Raw genomic sequence first — 20,981 nt, forward strand, 5'->3', positions numbered from 1 at the left:
CCTGCGGCCTTCCAGATGTTTTGGCCTACAACTCCCATGATCCCTAGCTAACAGAACCAGTGGTCAGGGATGATGGGAGTTGTAGTCCAAAACATCTGGAGGGTCGAAGGTTGGGGATGCCTGCTCTAGATGACATGTCGTTATGCACTCTGCACATGCCCAGAGGCATGCTTTCTACACCCTCCCTCAACCGGACTCAACCCCACACCACACCCCCTCCACGCTGGCTCAGATTCAACCCTGGAAGGAGACAACCACCTCATCCTACATGAACCTTTCTCCATCCTCCTCCTTCCCCTTTAAACAGGAGGCGCCATATTCGCGGACGGCGGGGGACTTCTCGGCTTCCCCCCTCTGAGCATCCGCACATGGTCTCGTCTCACCTCCGCCCTTTAATTGGCAAAGCGAATTCCTCTCCGCGGCTGTCTCCTTTAGCCCCGCCCCGCCCGGGGCGCAACACTCGCAAGCGGTTGCTAGGAGACGGGTAAACGCTACTCCAATCGGCGGGATCCGCTTGGCGGGGAGAAGAGCCGGGTAAGGAGGAGGCGCGGGGAAACGAGAGGGGGGGGATCCAGGGGTGCTTTTTATTATCTCGGCGTATGGAACACGCGCGCTCTCCCTCCAGCGCCGCACTTCCCACCCTCCCACCGTGGAATGGTACAGACCGCCCCTCCCCGGCTCCTTCCTCGGGCTCGAGGCCGCCGGTGGAAGCTCCTATTGGTTAGCGGCACGACCCGCTTCCCGGCTCCGGATGCGAGAGATGCTGACTATGGTTACCTAAGCATGGTTCGGGGAAAGGGCCGCCGGGGAATCTGCACATGCTCAGAGGCACTCTTGTTCTTTCTATTTTCTATTTCTTTTTGCCTGCCCTGGGGGTTACGTTCTTCTGACACTGGAAGGAAAAGCACCCAGAAGTCAGCCCAGGTGAGCCCGGGGTTGCCACCTTTGGGCAAAATACGGGACAGGTCAGGCAAAATAAAGGACAGGTGGGGGTTGTTGCCGGGGTAAGGGGGCTAAACATGACTTTGCCTGGCGCAGGACTGACTTCAAAGCAATCCATTGTTGTTGTTGTTTAGTCGTTTAGTCGTGTCCGACTCTTCGTGACCCCATGGACCAGAGAACGCCAGGCACTCCTGTCCTCCACTGCCCCCCGCAGCTTGGTCAGACTCATGCTGGTAACCTCGAAAACACTATCCAACCATCTTGTCCTCTGTCGCCCCCTTCTCCTTGTGCCCTCCATCTTTCCCAACATCAGGGTCTTTTCCAGGGAGTCTTCTCTTCTCATGAGGTGGCCAAAGTACTGGAGCCTCAGCTTCACAATCTGTCCTTCCAGTGAGCACTCAGGGCTGATTTCCTTCAGAATGGAGAGGTTTGATCTTCTTGCAGTCCATGGGACTCTCAAGAGTCTCCTCCAGCACCATAATTCAAAAGCATCAATTCTTCGGCGATCAGCCTTCTTTATGGTCCAGCTCTCACTTCCATACATCACTACTGGGAAAACCATAGCTTTAACTATATGGACCTTTGTTGGCAAGGTAAGCAATCCATTACAATGGTCAAATGGAAGCTATCCATCCCTGCAAACATTCCAGCAACAGTATCGAAAGGAGACTCTCCCTACCTGCTGAATTTCTGGCTGCCAGAAGGGTGATAAATGTAGAAAACCAGCCGAAAAAAAGAAAGAGAGGGGCGGGGAAGAGATAGCAACAAATTCTGCTTCTCTTCCTCACAGAGATTTGCCTCCAACATCCTAACATGGTTTGCGTAACCCCTCCAGCCCTCCAACGACTCCTTTATGAATCCCTATTTGCACACACACATAAAAGCACCTTTCGAATTTAATACCAGCGTCCCTGCTACCTGTGGGTTTCCAGATTGAGGGTGGGCAAGCAGTTTCTTGGACTTCAACCCCCATCAGCACTAGCTGCGTGGCTGATAGTCATTGATGATGGGATTTGTAGTGCAGCAGCGTCGAAAGAGCCAGAGGTTCATCTCCCATTGATTGCTTGATGGAAATAAAATAAAAAAATTCCTTCCAGTAGCATCTTAAAGACCAACTAAGTTAGTTCTTGGTATGAGCTTTCGTGTGCATGCACACTTCTTCAGATACACTGAAACAGAAGTCACCAGACCCTTCTATATAGTGAGAAGGTGGGGAGGGGTATTACTCAGAAGGGTGGTGGGATTGGGTGATTGGCAGATAGCTGTGATGAGCCTGTTGACGACTCTTAACGACTGCAGTAGGTCTTACAGGAAAAAGCAAGGGGTGAGAAGGTGAAAAATGGCTTTGTCATGTATAATGAGATAAGAATCCAATGTCTTTGTTCAGACCAGGTCTCTCCATGGTTTTAAGTTTGGTAATAAGTTGCAATTCAGCAGCTTCTCTTTCCAGTCTATTTCTGAAATTCCTTTGTAATAGAACAGCTACTTTGAGATCTTGTATAGAATGTCCTGGGAGATTGAAGTGTTCCCCTACTGGTTGCTCTGTCTTGTGGTTCCTGATGTCAGATTTATGTCCGTTTATTCTTTGGCGTAAGCTTTGGCCTGTTTGTGCAATATAGAGAGCTGAAGGACACTGTTGGCATTTGATGGCATACACAATGTTAGACGATGAGCAATTAAATAGTCCCGAGATGGTATGTGTGATGTTGTTGGGGCCAGTAATGGTGTTGTCCGGGTGTATGTGGCAGCAAAGTTGGCATCTGGGTTTATTGCAGGCTCTGGTGCCAGTGTCCGTGTTAAGTCTGGTTGTAGTATTATTGTGGGTTAGGAGTTGTTTAAGATTGGGTGGCTGTCTGTAGGCAATGAAAGGTCTTCCTCCCAGAGCTTGAGAAAGAGAACTGTCATTGTCCAGGAGAGGTTGTAGATCTCTGATGATGCGTTGTACTGTTTTAACTTGGGAGCTGTATGTGATGACTAGAGGTGTTCTTTTATTTTCTTTTTTGGGTCTGTCTTGCAGCAAGTTCTCTCTGGGTATCAGTCTGGCTCTGTTGATCTGTTGTCTAACTTCATCTGCTGGGTATTTTAGTTCTAAAAAGGTTTGCTGTAGATCTCTTAGGTGAGAGTCTCTGTCTGTAGAATTGGAGCAGATGCGGCTGTAACGTAGTGTCTGGCTATATACAATGGACTGTTTGGTATGTTTGGGATGGTAGCTAGAGGCATGTAGATATGTTTGTCGGTCAGTTGGTTTACGGTATCTGTAACTGTTGATGGAAATAATACAGCTAACATGGTGCCCAAAGCCGAGGTGGTTGGACGTCTCTTCTTCTTCTTTGGACTACAAAGCCCATCATCCCAGATCATTGGCCATGCTGGCTGGGGCAGATGGGAGTTGGAGTCCGATGATACCTGGAGGGCCTTACCTTGAAGTAATGCATTATGCCTAAAAGCTACGTATGATAGCTAGCAAAGTTGGTGACCCTCTCTGACATTTGCTGCTTGAAGCAAATTGCTGGCTGATGACCAGCCTTCCCAGAATACCTTCTTTTCCAGGGCTTATGCTGCCTTCAACTGCTTCCCTCAATTACTGGGGAGCTTTACTCCTTTTCAACTGATGTCCTTCATGATTGTTTGACTAGTAAATAAGACCTACATTGTCAAGTATATGAGACAGTTAAGGCTGCTTTGGTATTGCTGCTCTGCCTGTTTCATATTGGACTCTGTCAGGCTCAATAATTATTTCGTTGTTGTTGTTGTTGTTGTTGTTGTTGTTAGTTTATTTAGATTTATATACCACCATTCATCAGGGGGACACAGGGGTGGTGCTGTGGGTTAAACCATAGAGCCTAGGACTTGCCGATCAGAAGGTCAGCGGTTCAAATCCCCGTGACGGGGTGAGCTCCCGTTGCTCAGTCCCTACTCCTGCCAACCTAGCAGTTCGAAAGCACATCAAAGTGCAAGTAGATAAATCCTGGCCACATGACCGGGAAGCTGTACACCGGCTCCCTCAGCCAATAAAGCAAGAGGAGCACTGCAACCCCAGAGTCGGCCAGGGGTCCCTTTACCTTTACCACCATTCATCAAAAGATCTCAGGGCGGTTCGCAGTATAAAAGGAATAATAATTTAAGGCTTGCACAGATGCTTAAAAAAATCCAGAATTTCCCACTACTAAATATGTAGGGTTACAACATGGAGCCAACATGGGAATATTGCATCACTCTTCATCGGTGATGTCATAGTCTCTAACCAATTAGTGCCCTGTGACACTCATGTAAAAGCAATCCCCATGGAAACTGCAAAGTTAATTGATTCCCTAGCCAGTTTCCCAGTGACAAAATATTGCGGTTTGTATTCTGGAATGAGGTAATATCCCCATATTAGAAGTCCTATCTTGAAAAATTATGTCTGGAGTGCTGTGACAATTTCACTTCCATAGCCTTACAAAAAAATCAATATAAGGTGATCAGTTCGGCTCTATTGATCTCCCCTTGTTATCTGCCCTTTAGTTAAAGTCTACTTGCTAGTTAGTTAGAGTCTACTTGCTCCAGTCTTTTCAAGGTCCTTAAGGCAAGCTTGCAACAGACTTCTGCTTCCCCAGTAAGGGTCAGGTGTGAATTATGCACTAAAATAGCAACAGTTAAAAAGTGGTGTTGAAGGAATAATAGGATCATTTTCTTTCCCATTTGCAGTGAGCACCATGGAGATTGTCTACGTTTATGTGAAGACACGCAGTGAGTTCGGTCGACAATGCACCTTTTCGGACCGGATGGCAGAGGTCAATGTGGACATTCAGCCAGATCCACTGCAAGCTACAAATTTTATTGAAAGAGACCCCATTGATACTGGAGTACAGTGTGCCAGTGATATGTCAGAGCATGAGGTAGAGTGTCTGATCTTGAAATACCGTATTTTTTGCCCCATAGGGCGCACCTAGGTTTTTTTGGGGGGAAATCAAGGGAAAAACTTTATTTCCCTCCGCGGGGCTGGGGCGGGGGAAGCCCGAGCTTTTAAAAATGCACCTACCGTAGTTTTTAGAGGAGAAAAACCAGGTCGGGGAATAGCGGGATGGCGGTGCTCCGCCTCCCCTTTGTCCCCCGAGCTTGTGGGGCTGGCGGTGGGGAGAAGCGCGTCAGCCTCCAAACCAGGTTGGGGAATAGCAGGATGGCGGCGCTCCACCTCCCCGCTGTCCCCCGAGCTTGTGGGGCTGCCCGATATCTGCACAAAGCCCGGGGCGCGCTGTGCAGTGCGCCCCAGGCTTTGGGATGCAGGCTGCTATCCGCAAGCCTTGGGAGCCTGACGGGAACTCCCGTGGAGCTCCCAAGGCTTGCGGATAGCTTCCTGAAACCTGGAGAGCGAGAGGGGTCTGTGCGCACCGACCCCTCTCGCTCTCCAGGCTTCAGCGAAAGCCTGCATTCGCCCCATAGGACGCACACACATTTCCCCTTCATTTTTGAAATGAAGGGGAAATGTGTGTGCGTCCTATAGGGTGAAAAATACGGTACTATTATCTACTTTTCTGCTTTTAGGCAGAATGCTGAAAGAGAAATGGCTGATTATGCAGGATTTCCAAACTGCATATAATTCAGCTGGACAAAGAGAGAGTTCTGTTTACAAAAAAGAGAGTTCTGTTTACAGAACCTTGGCATTAGAAAAAGAACATAAATAAGGGATCTAGATTTCTGTTCAGAAACCATTCTAAAATCTTCATCCAGTGCAATGTGGCTTTATGGTGGCTATTGTTTTGGTGGCAGAGGGATGCAGGTGGTGCTGTGGTCTAAACCACTGAGCCTCTTGGGCTTGCCGATCAGAAGGTCGGTGGTTCAAATCCACACTATGGGGTGAGCTCCTGTTGCTCTGTCACAGCTTCTGCCAATCTAGCAGTTCTAAAGCATACCAGTGCAAGTAGATAAATAGGTACCACTGCGGCGGGAAGGTAAAAAGCATTTCCGTGCTCTCTGGCTTCTGTCACGGTGTTCTGTTGCACCAGAAGCGGTTTAGTCATGCTGGCCACATGATCTGAAAAGCTGTCTGTGGACAAACACTGGCTCCCTCAGCTGGAAGCGAGATGAGCACTGCAGCCCCATAGTGACTGGATTAACCATCCAGGGTCCTTTACCTTTACGTACCTGTTTTGGTGGCTGTTTTAAAACAAAGTGCTTTTTGTTTTTGTTTTCCAAACTGAAGCTGGAAAACCCAAGCCCTTAAAAAAGAAACAAATCCATGAATTTCCTTAATGAATGGCAACTTCTGGATTTTGTTTGACATGATTGCAGATATGCAGATTTTCTTGACATCCACTATATGAAAACGTAAGGCTGTCTATGGAGGTATAAGAATGATGCATAGCCTGGGCTCGAATTGGACATTGCAGGGGAGGCATGGCTTTTACCAAAATCAGCAACCTCTCCCTGCAGTACAAAACGCATGTAGCAACACCCCCATGTTGTGAGTTTCCCCACTGCTACAAGCAGCAGCCTGTGAAGTTACATAGGGACAGGGAACTTGCAATGCAGTGACATTGCATCACATACTTAGTATTTGTAGGCATTACAGATGGTGAAGGCATGGGGCTGTTGCTTCTGTTAGAAAGGCACGTATCCTGAGTCAGGGTAGGGAAGAGCTCTCCACCTGGTGAACTTTTGCCTGCCTGCCAATTCAACTGCAGAAGGCACAGAAGCCATGAAATGGCAAACAAAATCAATGAGTCCGGTGTGTTTTGAGTGTTGATGGGTTGTTGTTGTTTGGCAAAATATACAGTCCACTCCTGCTTCATGCCTAGGACTGTGGGAGCTAGAATAATGTAGCAGAACACGTACTTGGCATATGAACACAGGCCCCAGGCTCCATCCCTGCCATTTCCAGGTGAAGGATCTCAGGGAGCAGGAGAAATATGAATTACCTTTGCTTTGGGCCCTGTACAGCTGCTGCCAGCTCAAGTAGAAAATGCTGAGCTAGTGGCCAGTATAAGGAAGTGTCATTTATGCAGGAGGTATCTTTGTACAAGGGACACGGGTGGCACTGTGGGTTAAACCACAGAGCCTAGGACTTGCCGATCAGAAGGTCGGCGGTTCGAATCCCCGCGACGGAGTGAGCTCCCGTTGCTCGGTCCCTGCTCCTGCCAACCTAGCAGTTCGAAAGCACGTCAACGTGCAAGTAGATAAATAGGTACCACTCCGGCGGGAAGGTAAACAGCGTTTCCGTGCACTGCTCTGGTTCGCCAGAAGTGGCTTAGTCATGCTGGCCACATGACCCGGAAGCTGTACGCCGGCTCCCTCAGCCAATAAAGCGAGATAAGCACCGCAACCCCAGAGTCGGTCATGACTGGACCTAAAGGCCCTTTACCTTTATCTTTGTACAGCATGGTTCTTACTGGAATTTCTGTGCACAATATCTGTATATGGGAAGAAAATAAACAACTGCTTCTCATGTGCAAACCAGCCTACGGGTTGTAAGACTGTCAATGCTGGTAATCAGAAGTTTTGGATGGACTCTGTAATGTGGATTAACGTCATCCGCGGTATTATGTGCTTGGCAATTGGTTGTGTTCTTCGTGTTAGCCCTTTACATGCAACCCAATTAGTCGCCAAAACGTTCTCCTCTATGGCCTCCTCCATTTCTTAGGTATGACCCTTGAGAATCATGGTCTTGTATCTGAGGCCACTGCTGCTGCTGTTTAAAAAGAAAGGGGGGGAAAGACTGAAGGCAGCTGTGGTTTTCCTTTACACCAGGTCAACACAGAAAGGTTTGAAATGGAAACCCGGGGCATCAACCACGTGGAAGGCGGCTGGCCTAAAGATGTCAACCCCTTGGAAATGGAACAGACCATTCGCTTCCGCAAGAAAGTTGAGAAGGATGAGAACTACATCAACGTCATTACTCAGCTGGGCAGTGTAAGTCCCTTTGGCCTCACCCTTTCAGCTCATCAGCAGCCTGTGTCGGAGCTTCACAACCTGCTTTCCTTATTCCTTTTTCTTTGTTTTCTGCATGACATCCCCAGGTTTGTTCTGTGGCCATCCACTGACTGATTCCATTACTTCTTTTGTAGCAAATGGATCACTGCATTAAGCAGAACAATGCCATCAATATCTATGAGGAGTACTTTGAGGAAGAGGAGTTGGCGGGAGTTACGGATGAGCCTCCATCAGCAAAAACTATCAATGTCTTCAGGTAGCTCTTGAGCAGCCAGAAACCTCTGTCTGCTCTTCTAATCCACCTTGAGATGATCTTTGGTTTTGCTGCAATGACTGAAATATTGCTGATGCTGCTGTCCTACAAAGTGTATTGATCGTTAGGTAAAGGTAAAGGGACCCCTGTTACCATTAGGTCCAGTCGTGGCCGATTCTGGGGTTGCGGCGCTCATCTCGCTTTATTGGCCGAGGGAGCCGGCATACAGCTTCCAGGTCATGCGGCCAGCCTGACTAAGCCGCTTCTGGCAAACCAGAGCAGCACACGGAAACACCGTTTACCTTCCCACCGGAGTGGTACCTATTTATCTACTTGCACTTTGACATGCTTCTGAACTGCTAGGTTGGCAGGAGCAGGGTCCGAGCAACGGGAGCTCACCCTGTCACGGGGATTTGAACCACCGACCTTCTGATCGGCAAGTCCTAGGCTCTGTGGTTTAACCCACAGCGCCACCCGTATTGATCGTTATTAACCCTAAATTATTCGGGCAGTCTGTATTTGAAGAATTGGATGGTCTTTCTTATCTATTATTTCCCTATCTGTCTGCAAGATGCTCCCAGCTGCTATTCGCTGACTGTCCCTGAAACCAAGCATTGTCTATGAACATATCCCTGCTGTTTTCAGTTAACTTGACAGGGCGTGGTAGGATATATTATTACGGCACTTTTTCCTTCTATCTCCCCCTAAATGGAGCCTAAATGTAGTGGCAGACATCATGTCCATGCAGTTAAAATAAAAGCCTAGAGTGATGAACAGCTGTCTCTTTTGACTCCTTCTGATGATCTGTTTATTGAGCACTCTTCCTGATTTGCTTGCACAAAGTTTATGCAGAGGTTAGATTGTGCTTGGTATTTATTGAGCATTTGCTCTGATTCGTTTATAGGGCACTTGCAGGGCTTGAAAGCTCAGCACCAACACTTTGAATTGTGCCCGGAAATGTACTGGAAGCCAATGTAGGTCTTTCAGGATTGTCTTATAACCACCCCATAAACAAATCAGGACAAATGCTCAATGAAGACCAGACTTTAGCCTAAGCTCTGTGCAAACTTTGCGCAAGTGAATTAGGATGGATGCTAGAGAAGCAGGTCATCTGGTGGAAATCTTGGTAGGCTAAATGAAGAGGAAACTGAGAAACTATATATTATTCAGGCAATAGTTATGACTTCTGGAACAACTGAACTGGGGGCGTTTGGGGCTGGAAATAGACTCCCACCCCAGTGAAGAATTTCTGCAGCACCTTCTTCAAAATGCTCAGTGTTATAACAGACGCACATAAGACTCCCTTGTCTGTGAGATATATTTTTTATTTTTAGTTCTTTGTGAGATTTGATGGCACAACCTGTTGCTTATGAGCAAATGAAATGCTGTTGTCTTCTTCTTTATTATCGAAAAGGGACCCAAACCCAATCAAAAGAACAGCCACACATCTCTCCTGGCACCCCGACAGAAGCCGGAAGCTGGCAGTCTCTTATGCCAGCCTAGAATTCCAGCGGAGTTCAAAAGACATGAGCTATGATTCATACATATGGGATCTTGGTAAGAATTGAAACACTTTAACGTCACTTGTACAACTTGTATACAGTGAGATTACACGAGCACCCCCCCACTCAGCTCTCTTAGTCTTAATTCCCCTCGTTTACTGACACACACCCATCAAATCCGAAAGTCAGTTGCCCTGTTGTTATCTTTTCATTCAGCAGCCTAACAGCCCACGGATAGAAGCTGTTCTTTACCCTATTGGTGAGACTAATCATGCTTCTATATATTCTGCCTGAGGGCAGGAGATCAAGAAAGTGCCGGCCAGGGTGTGAATCATCCCTGAGAATTTTCCTCACTCTCCTGAGGCAACGTTCTTCCGCTATTTCATTCAGCGGATTCATGGAACAGCCCATAATATCTTGTGCTGTATTCTCCACCCTCTGTAGGCACTTCCTATCAGATGATGTCAAATCAGCGTACCACACCGTGATGCAGTATGAAAGGACACTTTCTATTGCTGACCGGTAGAAGGAGATCATCAAATGTTGTTTGACATCGTTCTTCCGCAGTATTCTGAGGAGATGGAGTCTCTATTGGGCTTTCTTAACCACCTGGGTTGTATTTATTTTCCAAGTAAGGTCTTCACTGAGATAAACTCCTAGGAATTTAAAGGAAGAGACTCTCTCCACACAGCCCTCCCCAATGTACAGCGGGGCTAGTTCTCTTCCTCCAAAAGTCCTTTGTCTTGCTGATATTAAGGTGCAAGTTGTTCTCTAGGCACCATGTAGATATTTTCTGGACCTCCCCTCTATATGCTGATTCATCTCTACCTGTTATTAAACCCATTTTGGTGGTATCATCTGCAAACTTAATAATTGCAGTAGATGGGTCAGAAGGGGGGAAGGCGGCGATTATGGTTTCTGCGTAATTTCCCCTAGATTGGGCCTGAGCACTGGCAGATCCATCTCTTGGCTGGGATCTGTGGGAGACGCCTCCTGCCATGTCCACCCTCTGCAGAATAGAGGAAGCAGAAAGGGTCTCTGACCTGGATTTTGCCCAACTCTAAAGGGTAGTCCCACTATTAGTTCTGCCTCCCATTTCTTTGTTCTGCTCCTCACTTTAGTTTTTCTACTGCCTGCACCTTCAGGTGAATTTGCACCCAGTTCATTCATATTCAGGAGCAGAAATGTTGCTTATTGCAGCCATGGGGTGCAGTGGGATGAAAGTAAGGGAATAAAATGGATAATTTTTTTACTGTTCACTTTAGAATTGTGAAGTCTGACAGTTTTTTCTTTAGTGTGCCAGTGTGGTGTAGTGGTTAAGAGCGGTAGACTCGTAATCTGGGGAACCGGGTTCGCTTCCCCGCTCCTCCACATGCAGCTGCTGGGTGACCTTGGGCTAGTCACACTTCTCTGAAGTCTCTCAGCCCCACTCACCTCACAGGGTGTTTGTTGTGGGGGAGGAAGGGAAAGGAGAATGTTAGCCGCTTTGAGACTCCTTAGGGTAGTGATAAAGCGGGATGTCAAATCCAAACTCCTCCTCTTCTTCTTCTGTATGGTAATTCTGCCCCCCACCTTCTTTTTTTAAGAAACCCCCAACAAACCAGAACTTGTTATCCGGCCATCCTCACCTTTGGTGTGCTTAGAGTACAACCCAAAAGACTCTCATATCCTGATTGGAGGATGCTACAACGGGCAGATAGGTAAGCGAAATAGTTAGCACACGGTAAAAAGTAGTGGGGAATTTGGTGCCCTCATTGTGTACCTTGAAGTCTATTCTTGTTTGGTTTTATCTGTAATTGTCACTGGCAAGCCTTTACTCCAATAGTGCCAGAAAAGGAAATAGAGGAAGGGGGCTGGCAAACCATGTGCTTTCAAATAATATTTATCTTTTTTGTTGCACCGACTCCAGTTTTTGAAAATATTTGCTGCTTTCAAAGTGTACACAAACTTTTTATTTTTCCAAAAATCTACAGGCATCTAAAGCCAAAAATAAAAATAAAAAATTTGGAGGCCAGGTTCAGTGTCCAGGGTCAGTGGAAACTGATAACTGGTTTTAAGAGCAAAGGAAATCTATAGCGGAGGTTTCAAGGTTTCAAATTCCACTCGCTCAGTCAGATCCACTTCTGCACCCACTGCTTTGAATGAAAACACAGTTATGAACTATGGTGGGAGTGCTTGTGTTCGATTTGCGTAATTCAGAGTTTGACATTTCTTGGAAGAGAATTTGAATTATGGAAAGCAGAATGCACGCAGCTGTTTTTATTCATGTATTTAATCAGCTTCTATCCTGCCCTCCAAACTCACACAACTCTGAATTAAAATAATGTGGCAAAACCAACATTACAATAAGAAAAACAGAACAGTGAAGAAAAATTCATTTGTCCTTTAGAAGCCTGGAAAAATGAAAAAGACAGCATAGCAGCAAAGATCCCATGTGAGCCTTCTAAGGAACAGCATTCCATAGGCAGGGTGCCACCACCGAGAAGGCTCTGGGGGATCCAGTGTTCTACTTTGGGTTACCAGTTACCTGTTCTCTTCCATTCCCTGTGCCTTAGGTTCTCATCGCCAGATGTTTTGTCTGGTCCTGATTGTTGTCCTCAGGCTGCTGCTTTGAATGTGGGCTTTGAACGTAGAGAGGCATACCTGAATGCCCTGCCACAGCTCGCCTTCCATCGCTGCTCTATACAGTGGTACCTCAGGTTAAGTACTTAATTCGTTCTGGAGGTCTGTTCTTAACCTGAAACTGTTCTTAACCTGAAGCACCACTTTAGCTAATGGGGCCTCCTGCTGCCGCCACACTGCCAGAGCACGATTTCTGTTCTCATCCTGAAGCAAAGTTCTTAACCCGAGATACTATTTCTGGGTTAGCGGAGTCTGTAACCTGAAGCGTATGTAACCTGAAGCGTATGTAACCTGAGGTACCACTGTAGTTTAAAAAGAGAGCCTTGGGTTTGCCCTATATGCTCTGTCTCTTCCTAACTGCTGTGCAGATGGACCAAGATGAGTTTTTCACATGGTGTATTGTGGATACTCGCCTTGTTTTCAGAGAAGAGTCTGTGAACTCTCATGCTTGAAAGAACAGGCTGTGTGCAGCTGGAATTTCGCCTCCCTACTTCCTTTGCAGAAGTTCTCATGCCAAAGACGTCACCCGTCACATTCCTCTTTTTCTTTTTTAATACGTGAACAGCAGCATGTCTTTCTAGTAGTAGTAGGAACCTCTCCAAAGAAAACAGGAAGCAAAGCTCTGACTGCACACGGTTTTCTCCCATGCCTTTCCATGTACCATCAGGTACCACCACTGTTGGACGCAGGAAACTGGGGGAGAAGACTCAGAGCATTCTTTATTTTCCTATGTTTCCCACAAATACCATTTGGGCCTCTTGCTCCCCACTATTTGTTGTTGTTGTTTAGTCGTTTAGTCGTGTCCGACTCTTCGTGACCCCATGGACCAGAGAACGCCAGGCACTCCTGTCCTCCACTGCCCCCCGCAGCTTGGTCAGACTCATGCTGGTAACCTCGAAAACACTATCCAACCATCTCGTCCTCTGTCATCCTCTTCTCCTTGTGTCCTCCATCTTTCCCAACATCAGGGTCTTCTCCAGGGAGTCTTCTCTTCTCATGAGGTGGCCAAAGTACTGGAGCCTCAGCTTCACAATCTGTCCTTCCAGTGAGCACTCAGGGCTGATTTCCTTCAGAATGGAGAGGTTTGATCTTCTTGCAGTCCATGGGACTCTCAAGAGTCTCCTCCAGCACCATAATTCAAAAGCATCAATTCTTCGGCGATCAGCCCACTATGGCTGGGTAATATATCGATATATCGCCTAAAACTGGTTTCAACTCCATATTGTGATAGTGGTTTCATAATTGTTGACTGAGCAATATGTTGCAAATCATGATGCTTGTTAGGGCTAGGTGATATATTATCCAAAACTGGTTTCAAGTATATCATGATAGTGGTTTCATAATTTTTGACTGGGCAGTATATTGTGAATTGTATGTGTGTTTTATGCAAAAATCACAATGTGGGGAAAACCGTGAAGCCAGCCAGTTCCTCTACATAGCTCCATCCTTATTTCAGATGTCATGATAGATCAGTATATACAGGGCCGGATTTAGATTTGATGAGGCCCTAAGCTACTGAAGGTAATGGGGCCCTTTATATGTCCCGCTGTCACTGTTTTTTGTGTTGAATATATGCTATATGGTAATTTATGGATCTAATAGGTATCTAAAGCCATTTGAACATAACAAAATATGTATTTTATCCAAGTAATTGCTGAACTGAAATACGATTAAGAAGAAGTATATTAATAGTGAAATACAATTAAGAAGAAGTACTGTATATTAATAGTGAAGTAATTATTAAGCTCTAAGTTAAAATGATTTTTTATTCATAACAAACTTAGTAATGCAAATACTTCGGCATTTGGCAATAACACAATTTACAACAACTCATAATCTATTCCTCTTTGGGCCCCCCCAAGAGAGTGGGGCCCTAAGCTATAGCTTGTTTAGCTTATACGTAAATCCGGCACTGAGTACAGTGGACGCTCGGGTTGTGAATGTGATCCGTGCAGGATGCATGTTCGCAACCCGCGTCTGCGCACATGCGTGTTGCGATTTGGTGCTTCTGTGCATGTGTAAAGTGAAATTTAGCGCTTCTGCGCATGCACGACCGCCGAAACCCAGAAGTAACCTGTTCCGGTACTTCCAAGTTTCGGCGGTCCACAACCCGAAAAAACGCAACCTGAAGCGGTTGGAACCTGAGGTATGACTGTATATCGCAATGTTCAGCTGGTGATATATCACAAAGTTGAAAACCAGCTCTGTTCTTATTCCAGACATTGTGATATATCGCGATGTTGTAAACAAGATATCGCCCAGCCCTCCCCCCCCCCCAGGAAACAGTCTTACCATTTTCTGCTAAGGCTAACCCTTACCAAATAGGGTGTTTTCCGGCTTTGCACACCCCAGCCTGTCTTTTGGCTGACTTCACCAGGGTGCTGTGTGGATGTGTGTCACATTTCCATCAACAAGGCTGCCCTGGAGATCCTGTTCAGATTGGTATACGACATAGCTGCTGCAGTGAAGTGTTACCCAAGGAGCTCACGACCCCGTTATTCCTAATTGTTGCTGTTTGATTAACAAGAACGATTGTCTGCCATGGTTTTCAGAGTTCCACCACGCACAGGTTTGCCAGGTCCATTTATGATCGTATTGCCTTTTTCATTCACATGTGCCCTTTGAGTTAATTATACTCCCTTTTATGTTTCTTTTGCCATTTTCATCAGCAATCAGATCTGACAGGGTCTCTATTACAGGGACGTTATTAAGCACTTCATAGGTGATGGAAGAGGGAGTGGAGTTCACTTTGTCCTTCACAGGCCTCCTGAGGCAGGCAGTAATGGCCCCGTGAAACACACTCTGTCACCTCCAATGGCTTAATTATAACTGAACCATAGACAGCAAAAGCAATTCCCTGCTGCGTCTGCAAAAATCCAGCCCATCTGTGTGCTTTAAAAAGGAGAAGCTTTAAAAGAAGCCTCTGATAATGAAGCAGTTTTGAATTACGTCTAAGGGTTAAAGCACACGCCAGAGACATCTGGTGAATTTTTGCTTCTGCCACAGACCACATAGGATTTGGGGGGGGGGGGGTTCCAGTCCAAATAACAATCGCCTCCTGTATCATTTTGGGTACATTTGGATGAAGACATAGGGCACTTTGTGGCAATCATTAATTTTCTGTGTTAGTCCAGTATAGTGATGTAAATTCTCGAGAATAATCTTTTGGAGAATATTCTTGAGAATATTCTCGATTAATGAGAATATTAGAGAATTTTCATTTAAAATAGGAGAATATTCATTTTAATGCATTGAAAATGATATAAAACACAGCTTGATAAACAAAACTATATGCAAAGAAGCCATTAACATTAAATATATTATCATTATTTGATAATATATTTCAGTATGGCAATCTCTGGTAAATGACACCTTGTACCATTGAATGGCACTGCAAAAACTAGCTACTGGCACTAAATAAAAATAAAGAAATGTCAACTGTTTAAATGAAGGCCACCTCACATGCTGTTACACATAATTGTATAGGCCTAGGTACTTTAAGTGTATAGAGCATTAAAGCTACTTTCTGTAAAAAAAAAAAATTCACACTGTGTGGCCAAGGGTATAGAATTGCTAAGAATAAGGTCACACCAAAATAGAAAAAGGCTATTACATATAGTAGAAATACATACAAATTCAAATTTTCATCAAATTTAATGAATAGCTTTTTTAAAACTAAAAAAAAAAAAAATGTTTTCTGTAGCTCACATTTCAGAACTGCCAGTGGTGAATGATACAATGCCCAGTAATGTAACTGGATTTTTAAAAAAAAATCATTATTCATTACTTACACTAGCAATATCAGAGCTTGACTTATTATTTACTGGATTTTTTAAATGTGCATTGTAAAACTGGTTCTTACATTAGAATTTACAGTTTGTGGAGAATATTCTCCAGAGAATTTTCTAGCAGAGAATATTTTCACCTCACATCACTGGAGTATGGCATTTACATTGGCGCTTCCATTTCTGGATCTGAAAATGACCGTATTTTTTGCTCTATAAGATGCACCAGACCATAAAACGCACCTAGTTTATGGAAGAGGAAAATAAGGGGGGGGGGGATTCTGAATCCCAGAAGCCAGGACAGCAAGCCCGGTTGCTGTCCTGGTTTATGGGATAGCCGCGCGCAGCCTCTCCCGGGCAACGGGAGCCTTCACCCCCTGCCCGGGAGAGGCTGTGCGCAGCTAAGGCTCCCCCAACAGCCGTGCTCCCTTTAAAGAGCGTGCGGAGTGTGTGCGCGGCTCTTGGGGGCTTTTCCCCAAGGAGGGAGAAGGGCAGCCCTTCTCCTTCCTCGGAGAAAACTCCCCAAGAGCCGTACACACGCTCCACACGGTTCTTTAAAGGGAGCGCTGAGCAGAGCCTCCCGCCTGCATTTGCTCCATAAGACGCACACACATTTCCCCCTACTTTTTAGGAGGGGAAAAGTGCTTCTTATAGAGTGAAAGATACGGTAAATGCAAATGCTGCAAAGCTATGATGTATACTTGATTTTTAAAGAATTGCTCAATATATATTCCTGAAATCTAATTAATTGGGGAGATTTATTCAAAATAAAAGCAGTTTATGTTAACATTTTGAGGACGAGCTGTAGACTGGAACAGTGTGGGTGGCGAAAAGAAGCTGGATTAACTTTTGGGAGCGGTTTCCCGATTACCATAGAATTGTAGAGTTGGAAGGGACCATGAGGGCCATCTAGTCCAACCCCCTGCAAAGCAGTAATCTTTTGCCCGACGTGGGACTCAAACCCACCAACCTGAGATTAAGAGACTCATATTCTACCAACTGAGCTAACCATAACCAAGGACCTAGATGCATGTTGAACAACTTCAAGCTAGGACCCTCAAGTAATCCTATAGCCAAAAGATGCTATTAACCTTGTTTGTGGAAGGAGGACCTGAGCATCTTTCAAGCGACCCACAATTCCTGTTTTCACTGCCCCTCAGCTTACTGGGACACTCGAAAAGGAGGCCTGCCAGTGGAACTGACCACAGTCGAGCTTAGCCACCGGGATCCTGTGTATAATGCTATCTGGCTGCAGTCAAAGACTGGGACGGATTGCTTCTCTGGATCCACCGATGGGCAGGTAAAAGACAGATACTGCAGTTTGCTATCTATAGGAATAGATAGATACTCAGGAAAAGGGGTGCAGTAGCTGCACCAGACCTACGGAGGAACTAGAGACGTCTTCGTGCTCCTGCAGCTTTGCTCCAGGCTCTGTTGTTTTTTAAAAAATGACTTGAGCTTCTCGCTGCTTCTGTACCCTTGGCTGGTTCAAACGATCAACTGCATTTATCAGCTAAGCCACAGCACTGAATGTGGGTGGTACTTGTATCCTAGATGGTGCATCTAGCCGATGGTGTGTATCTCTGAAGAGCAGCCAATAAGGCTTCTGGGTCAGTGCCCGTCAAATAATCATTCAGCCATAGAGCAATGGACGCTCATGGAAAGATCTGTAGCTGGGAGCGCTATAGCAGAATTCAGAAGTAGACAGAAAAAAGTAAGAAGGGCTTGTGAGAAGAGTAAGAAGAGAGCCAGTGCGGTGTAGTGGTTAAGAGTGGTAGTCTCGTAATCTGGGGAACCGGGTTCACGTCTCCGCTCCTCCACATGCAGCTGCCGGGTGACCTTGGGCTAGTCACACTTCTTTGAAGTCTCTCAGCCCCACTCACCTCACAGAGTGTTTGTTGTGGGGGAGGAAGGTTGTTCGGGTAGTGAAAAAGCGGGATATCAAATCCAAACTCCTCCTCCTCCTCCTCCTCCTCCTCCTCCTCCTCCTCCTCTTCTTCTTCTTCTTCTTCTTCTTGGTGCTATGAGAATTCTACACTGTTCAGGAAGGAGAAGAAAGGGGAGAGGAGTCATTGGGTTGTTTCTAAGCAGGGGTCAGCAAACTTTTTCAGCAGGAGGCCGGTCCACTGTCCCTCAGACCTTGTGGGGGGCCGGCCTATATGGGGGGGGGGAATGAACAAATTCCTATGCCCCACAAATAACCCAGAGATGCATTTTAAATAACAGGACACATCCTACTCATGTAAAAATACACTGATTCCCGGACCATCCACTGGCTGGATTTAGAAGGCGATTGGGCTGGATCCAGCCCCTGGGCCTTAGTTTGCCTACCCATGAACTAATGAAAGTCTAAAACTCTCAGATGTCATAGAACCATAGAACCAACTTGAGTAAAATATTGGGGAGGGGGCAGGTAAGTCCTGCCCCACATAATCACATGACACGGCACACACACACAGTTTGAATGGCAATGCCCATCAACTTGGGAAGGGGCGGCCCCCTCAAATATTTTAGGGGGGGGCAAAGGCCCCTCTGCCCCTGGGAGTTGGCTCCTGTGGATAGAACATAGAGTTGGACCTTTGAAGCGGGGGGGGGGTTGTAGAATAATTTCAACTGAATTTCACAGGGAGCTTCAGCTAGTATAATAAAAAAGATTCTTGTCCTCTAAATTGGAGGGGGGGGGGTTGCCTTTATGAACCACTGCTGATTACCACCAATGGAGGAGGCCATATGGTGGTGGGGGGGGGGAATGTGCTGTCCAGCTGATAAAAACTTTTATCTTGGAGAGGCTCTGGGAATAGAATCCATCTCATCCTGATGACAATCTTCTAGGTTGGCAGGTGAATTCCTTGCAGACCTGATGGTCCACGAACTTGGAGTTCCTTTTTCTCTTCTTCCTTCCCTCCTAAATATCCAACACAGCTTGCTTCCTGGAGCCATCTGGATGTCTTCTGTCTGTGATGCCCCTTGGGCGCCTTTCTTTGCTCTTGTTCTCTGCTTTCACAGCACAGAATAATCTGAATGATTTGAACTAATCTGATAGGAATGTTTCGGGTACAGCAAGTCCTGGGCTCTGCACAAAGGATTCAATTAAGGGATTAGTGTGCCACTTCCAGCCCTCCAGACCGAAGATTCGGTGAACAAGTTGACAAGCAGCAACGCTGAAGGCCAAGGGTGTGGATATTGGGGGTGAAATGCTGGTGCCTAGAGTGCTAGGAAAGAGCATACATACTTGGTCAAATTCTGCTTCGCTTGGAAACAATCCCTAGTGGGGAAACAGAGCCTGTAGATGGAATGAGCATAGAAGGTTCTTCAGTACTATGCTGTTGATCAGAGATTAGACATTTTGATGTTAGATCTTGCAGTTCATGATGGGAGCCGATTCAGATGACTATGTTGGCCACATGATAGTTAAAATTAGCAATAGCCTGCTCACCTGAAGCTGTCGTTAGATGGTTTCTCATCTCTTAAAATCAGCTAGTAAGATGTGCAAAACAGTGTTGCAGCATGGAGAGTTCCTTAACAAGGTGCCAGCCATGTTTTGTCAGATACCCCATTCCATTCCCCATGGTTTTCCATTGTTTTTTCCAACTCATTCCATGGGCAGTGATCATTTGCAGTCTTCACTGTGTTGTGTGTATATATTTTGGGGGAGGGTCACTTCCTTAGCCCCCCCCAAAAAAACTTTGGGGTTCTCCCAAGCATGCTGATACCACCCCTCTTGTGTGTGGATGGTGCTGTTTGGGTTGTATAAGGATCAGCAAACAGACCATCAAGTTTACTAATAGTGTGGCAGAAACCTTTCATCCAATGAAATTGCCACCATTTCAGCGAGTTGTAAACTAACCATCTGAACCCACCCATAATGTGGGGCCCCCTCAAAAAGCATCAGTAATGGCATTTCTTTTTTCCAGGTCCTGTGGTGGGACATTCGTAAACTAGCTGAACCAACTGAAACACTCGTGATGGACATCAGTAGGAAAGGGATCTTGGAAAATGCTTTAGGAGCCATTGCCCTGGAATTTGAGCCAACCATGGTGAGTGTGCTCTGAATTCTCCCCTGTGTATCTGAGTTCTAGAGAAGGCTTTCGTCTTCTTTCCCCACTGTTACAGCTAAAATCTGGGTGCGGGGCTACTCTGCCACCCAGCTCGTCGGACTAAGTGTCCGCGGGTCCCTGCGGAAGAAAATGAGCTCAGCCGGGCACAGGAGCAAACTGCAGAAGATCCAAGTTTATTGCGCAACAGGTTCAAGACGAGATTGAACAGCGAGAAAGGGGTGACATGAACTTTTGAAACTCCCTCCATGTCCCAGAATACAGTGCAAAATACATCCCAGTTACATCATGAATACATTAAAGAGAGGTTGGGTTACACAGATGACATCATGAATACATTATACAGGTTGGGTTATACAGGATTAACATATGGAGGAGGGAGGGGGAATATGCAGAGCTGGAGATATGTGCAGATAAGCACATCCTGATGAGAAGACAATGGTCCATGTACTGGCATTTCCTGGAGGAAAGGCTTGGCAGAGTGATTTGACAGGATTAGGGTCTTGACACCTTGCTTGAGGGATTATGGAGGACAGGGGAGGTGTGAGGGAGTCCTAGAGAAATTGAGCAAATTGGCACATTGATTTTCTATGGATTTTATAGATTTTTGTCCCTTAATAAATGGATATATTGTAGCGAAGAAGGTGAAGAAGACATGCCCCCCCCTTCCGTAACACCCACCTTTTAGTTTTTGGGTGCCACTAAAACCCTGACTTCGGTTCCTAAGTGATACTATGTAGGGAGGGGACTAAAGGAGAGAAAACACATGAGATTTTTTTTTTAAAAAAAGTATCCGGGAAAAAGCTTAAGAGTGAAATGGCAATAGAGATGTGCCTAGAGAAACACAATTTAAAACCAGGACATTCTGAGTGCACCAGGAGCACAGGAGAGGGCATCATTTATATATATATAT

General features: G+C 45.9%; 1 protein-coding gene across 6 annotated transcripts in view; it reads left to right on the top strand.

Moving 5' to 3' along the window:
* Positions 1-429: 429 nt before the first annotated feature.
* LOC307209973 (dynein axonemal intermediate chain 2-like) overlaps positions 430-20,981 on the top strand; it is an 85,982-nt gene continuing 65,430 nt past the window's right edge. The window contains exons 1-8 of one of the 6 annotated variants that reach the window (XM_079965459.1): positions 430-534; positions 4,630-4,820; positions 7,669-7,830; positions 7,986-8,107; positions 9,519-9,661; positions 11,193-11,306; positions 17,174-17,313; positions 19,928-20,050. In XM_079965459.1, the coding sequence (XP_079821585.1) occupies positions 4,638-4,820; positions 7,669-7,830; positions 7,986-8,107; positions 9,519-9,661; positions 11,193-11,306; positions 17,174-17,313; positions 19,928-20,050 (987 nt within the window). In that variant the 5' untranslated portion in view covers positions 430-534; positions 4,630-4,637. Of the gene's footprint in view, positions 535-630; positions 925-4,629; positions 4,821-7,668; positions 7,831-7,985; positions 8,108-9,518; positions 9,662-11,192; positions 11,307-17,173; positions 17,314-19,927; positions 20,051-20,981 lie in introns of those variants that run through there. The other 5 variants (XM_079965462.1, XM_079965458.1, XM_079965457.1 and 2 more) reach the window with 5 other exon arrangements.

The sequence above is a fragment of the Podarcis cretensis genome, assembly GCF_951804945.1.
Source record: "Podarcis cretensis genome assembly, chromosome: 2".
Lineage (NCBI taxonomy): Eukaryota > Metazoa > Chordata > Lepidosauria > Squamata > Lacertidae > Podarcis > Podarcis cretensis.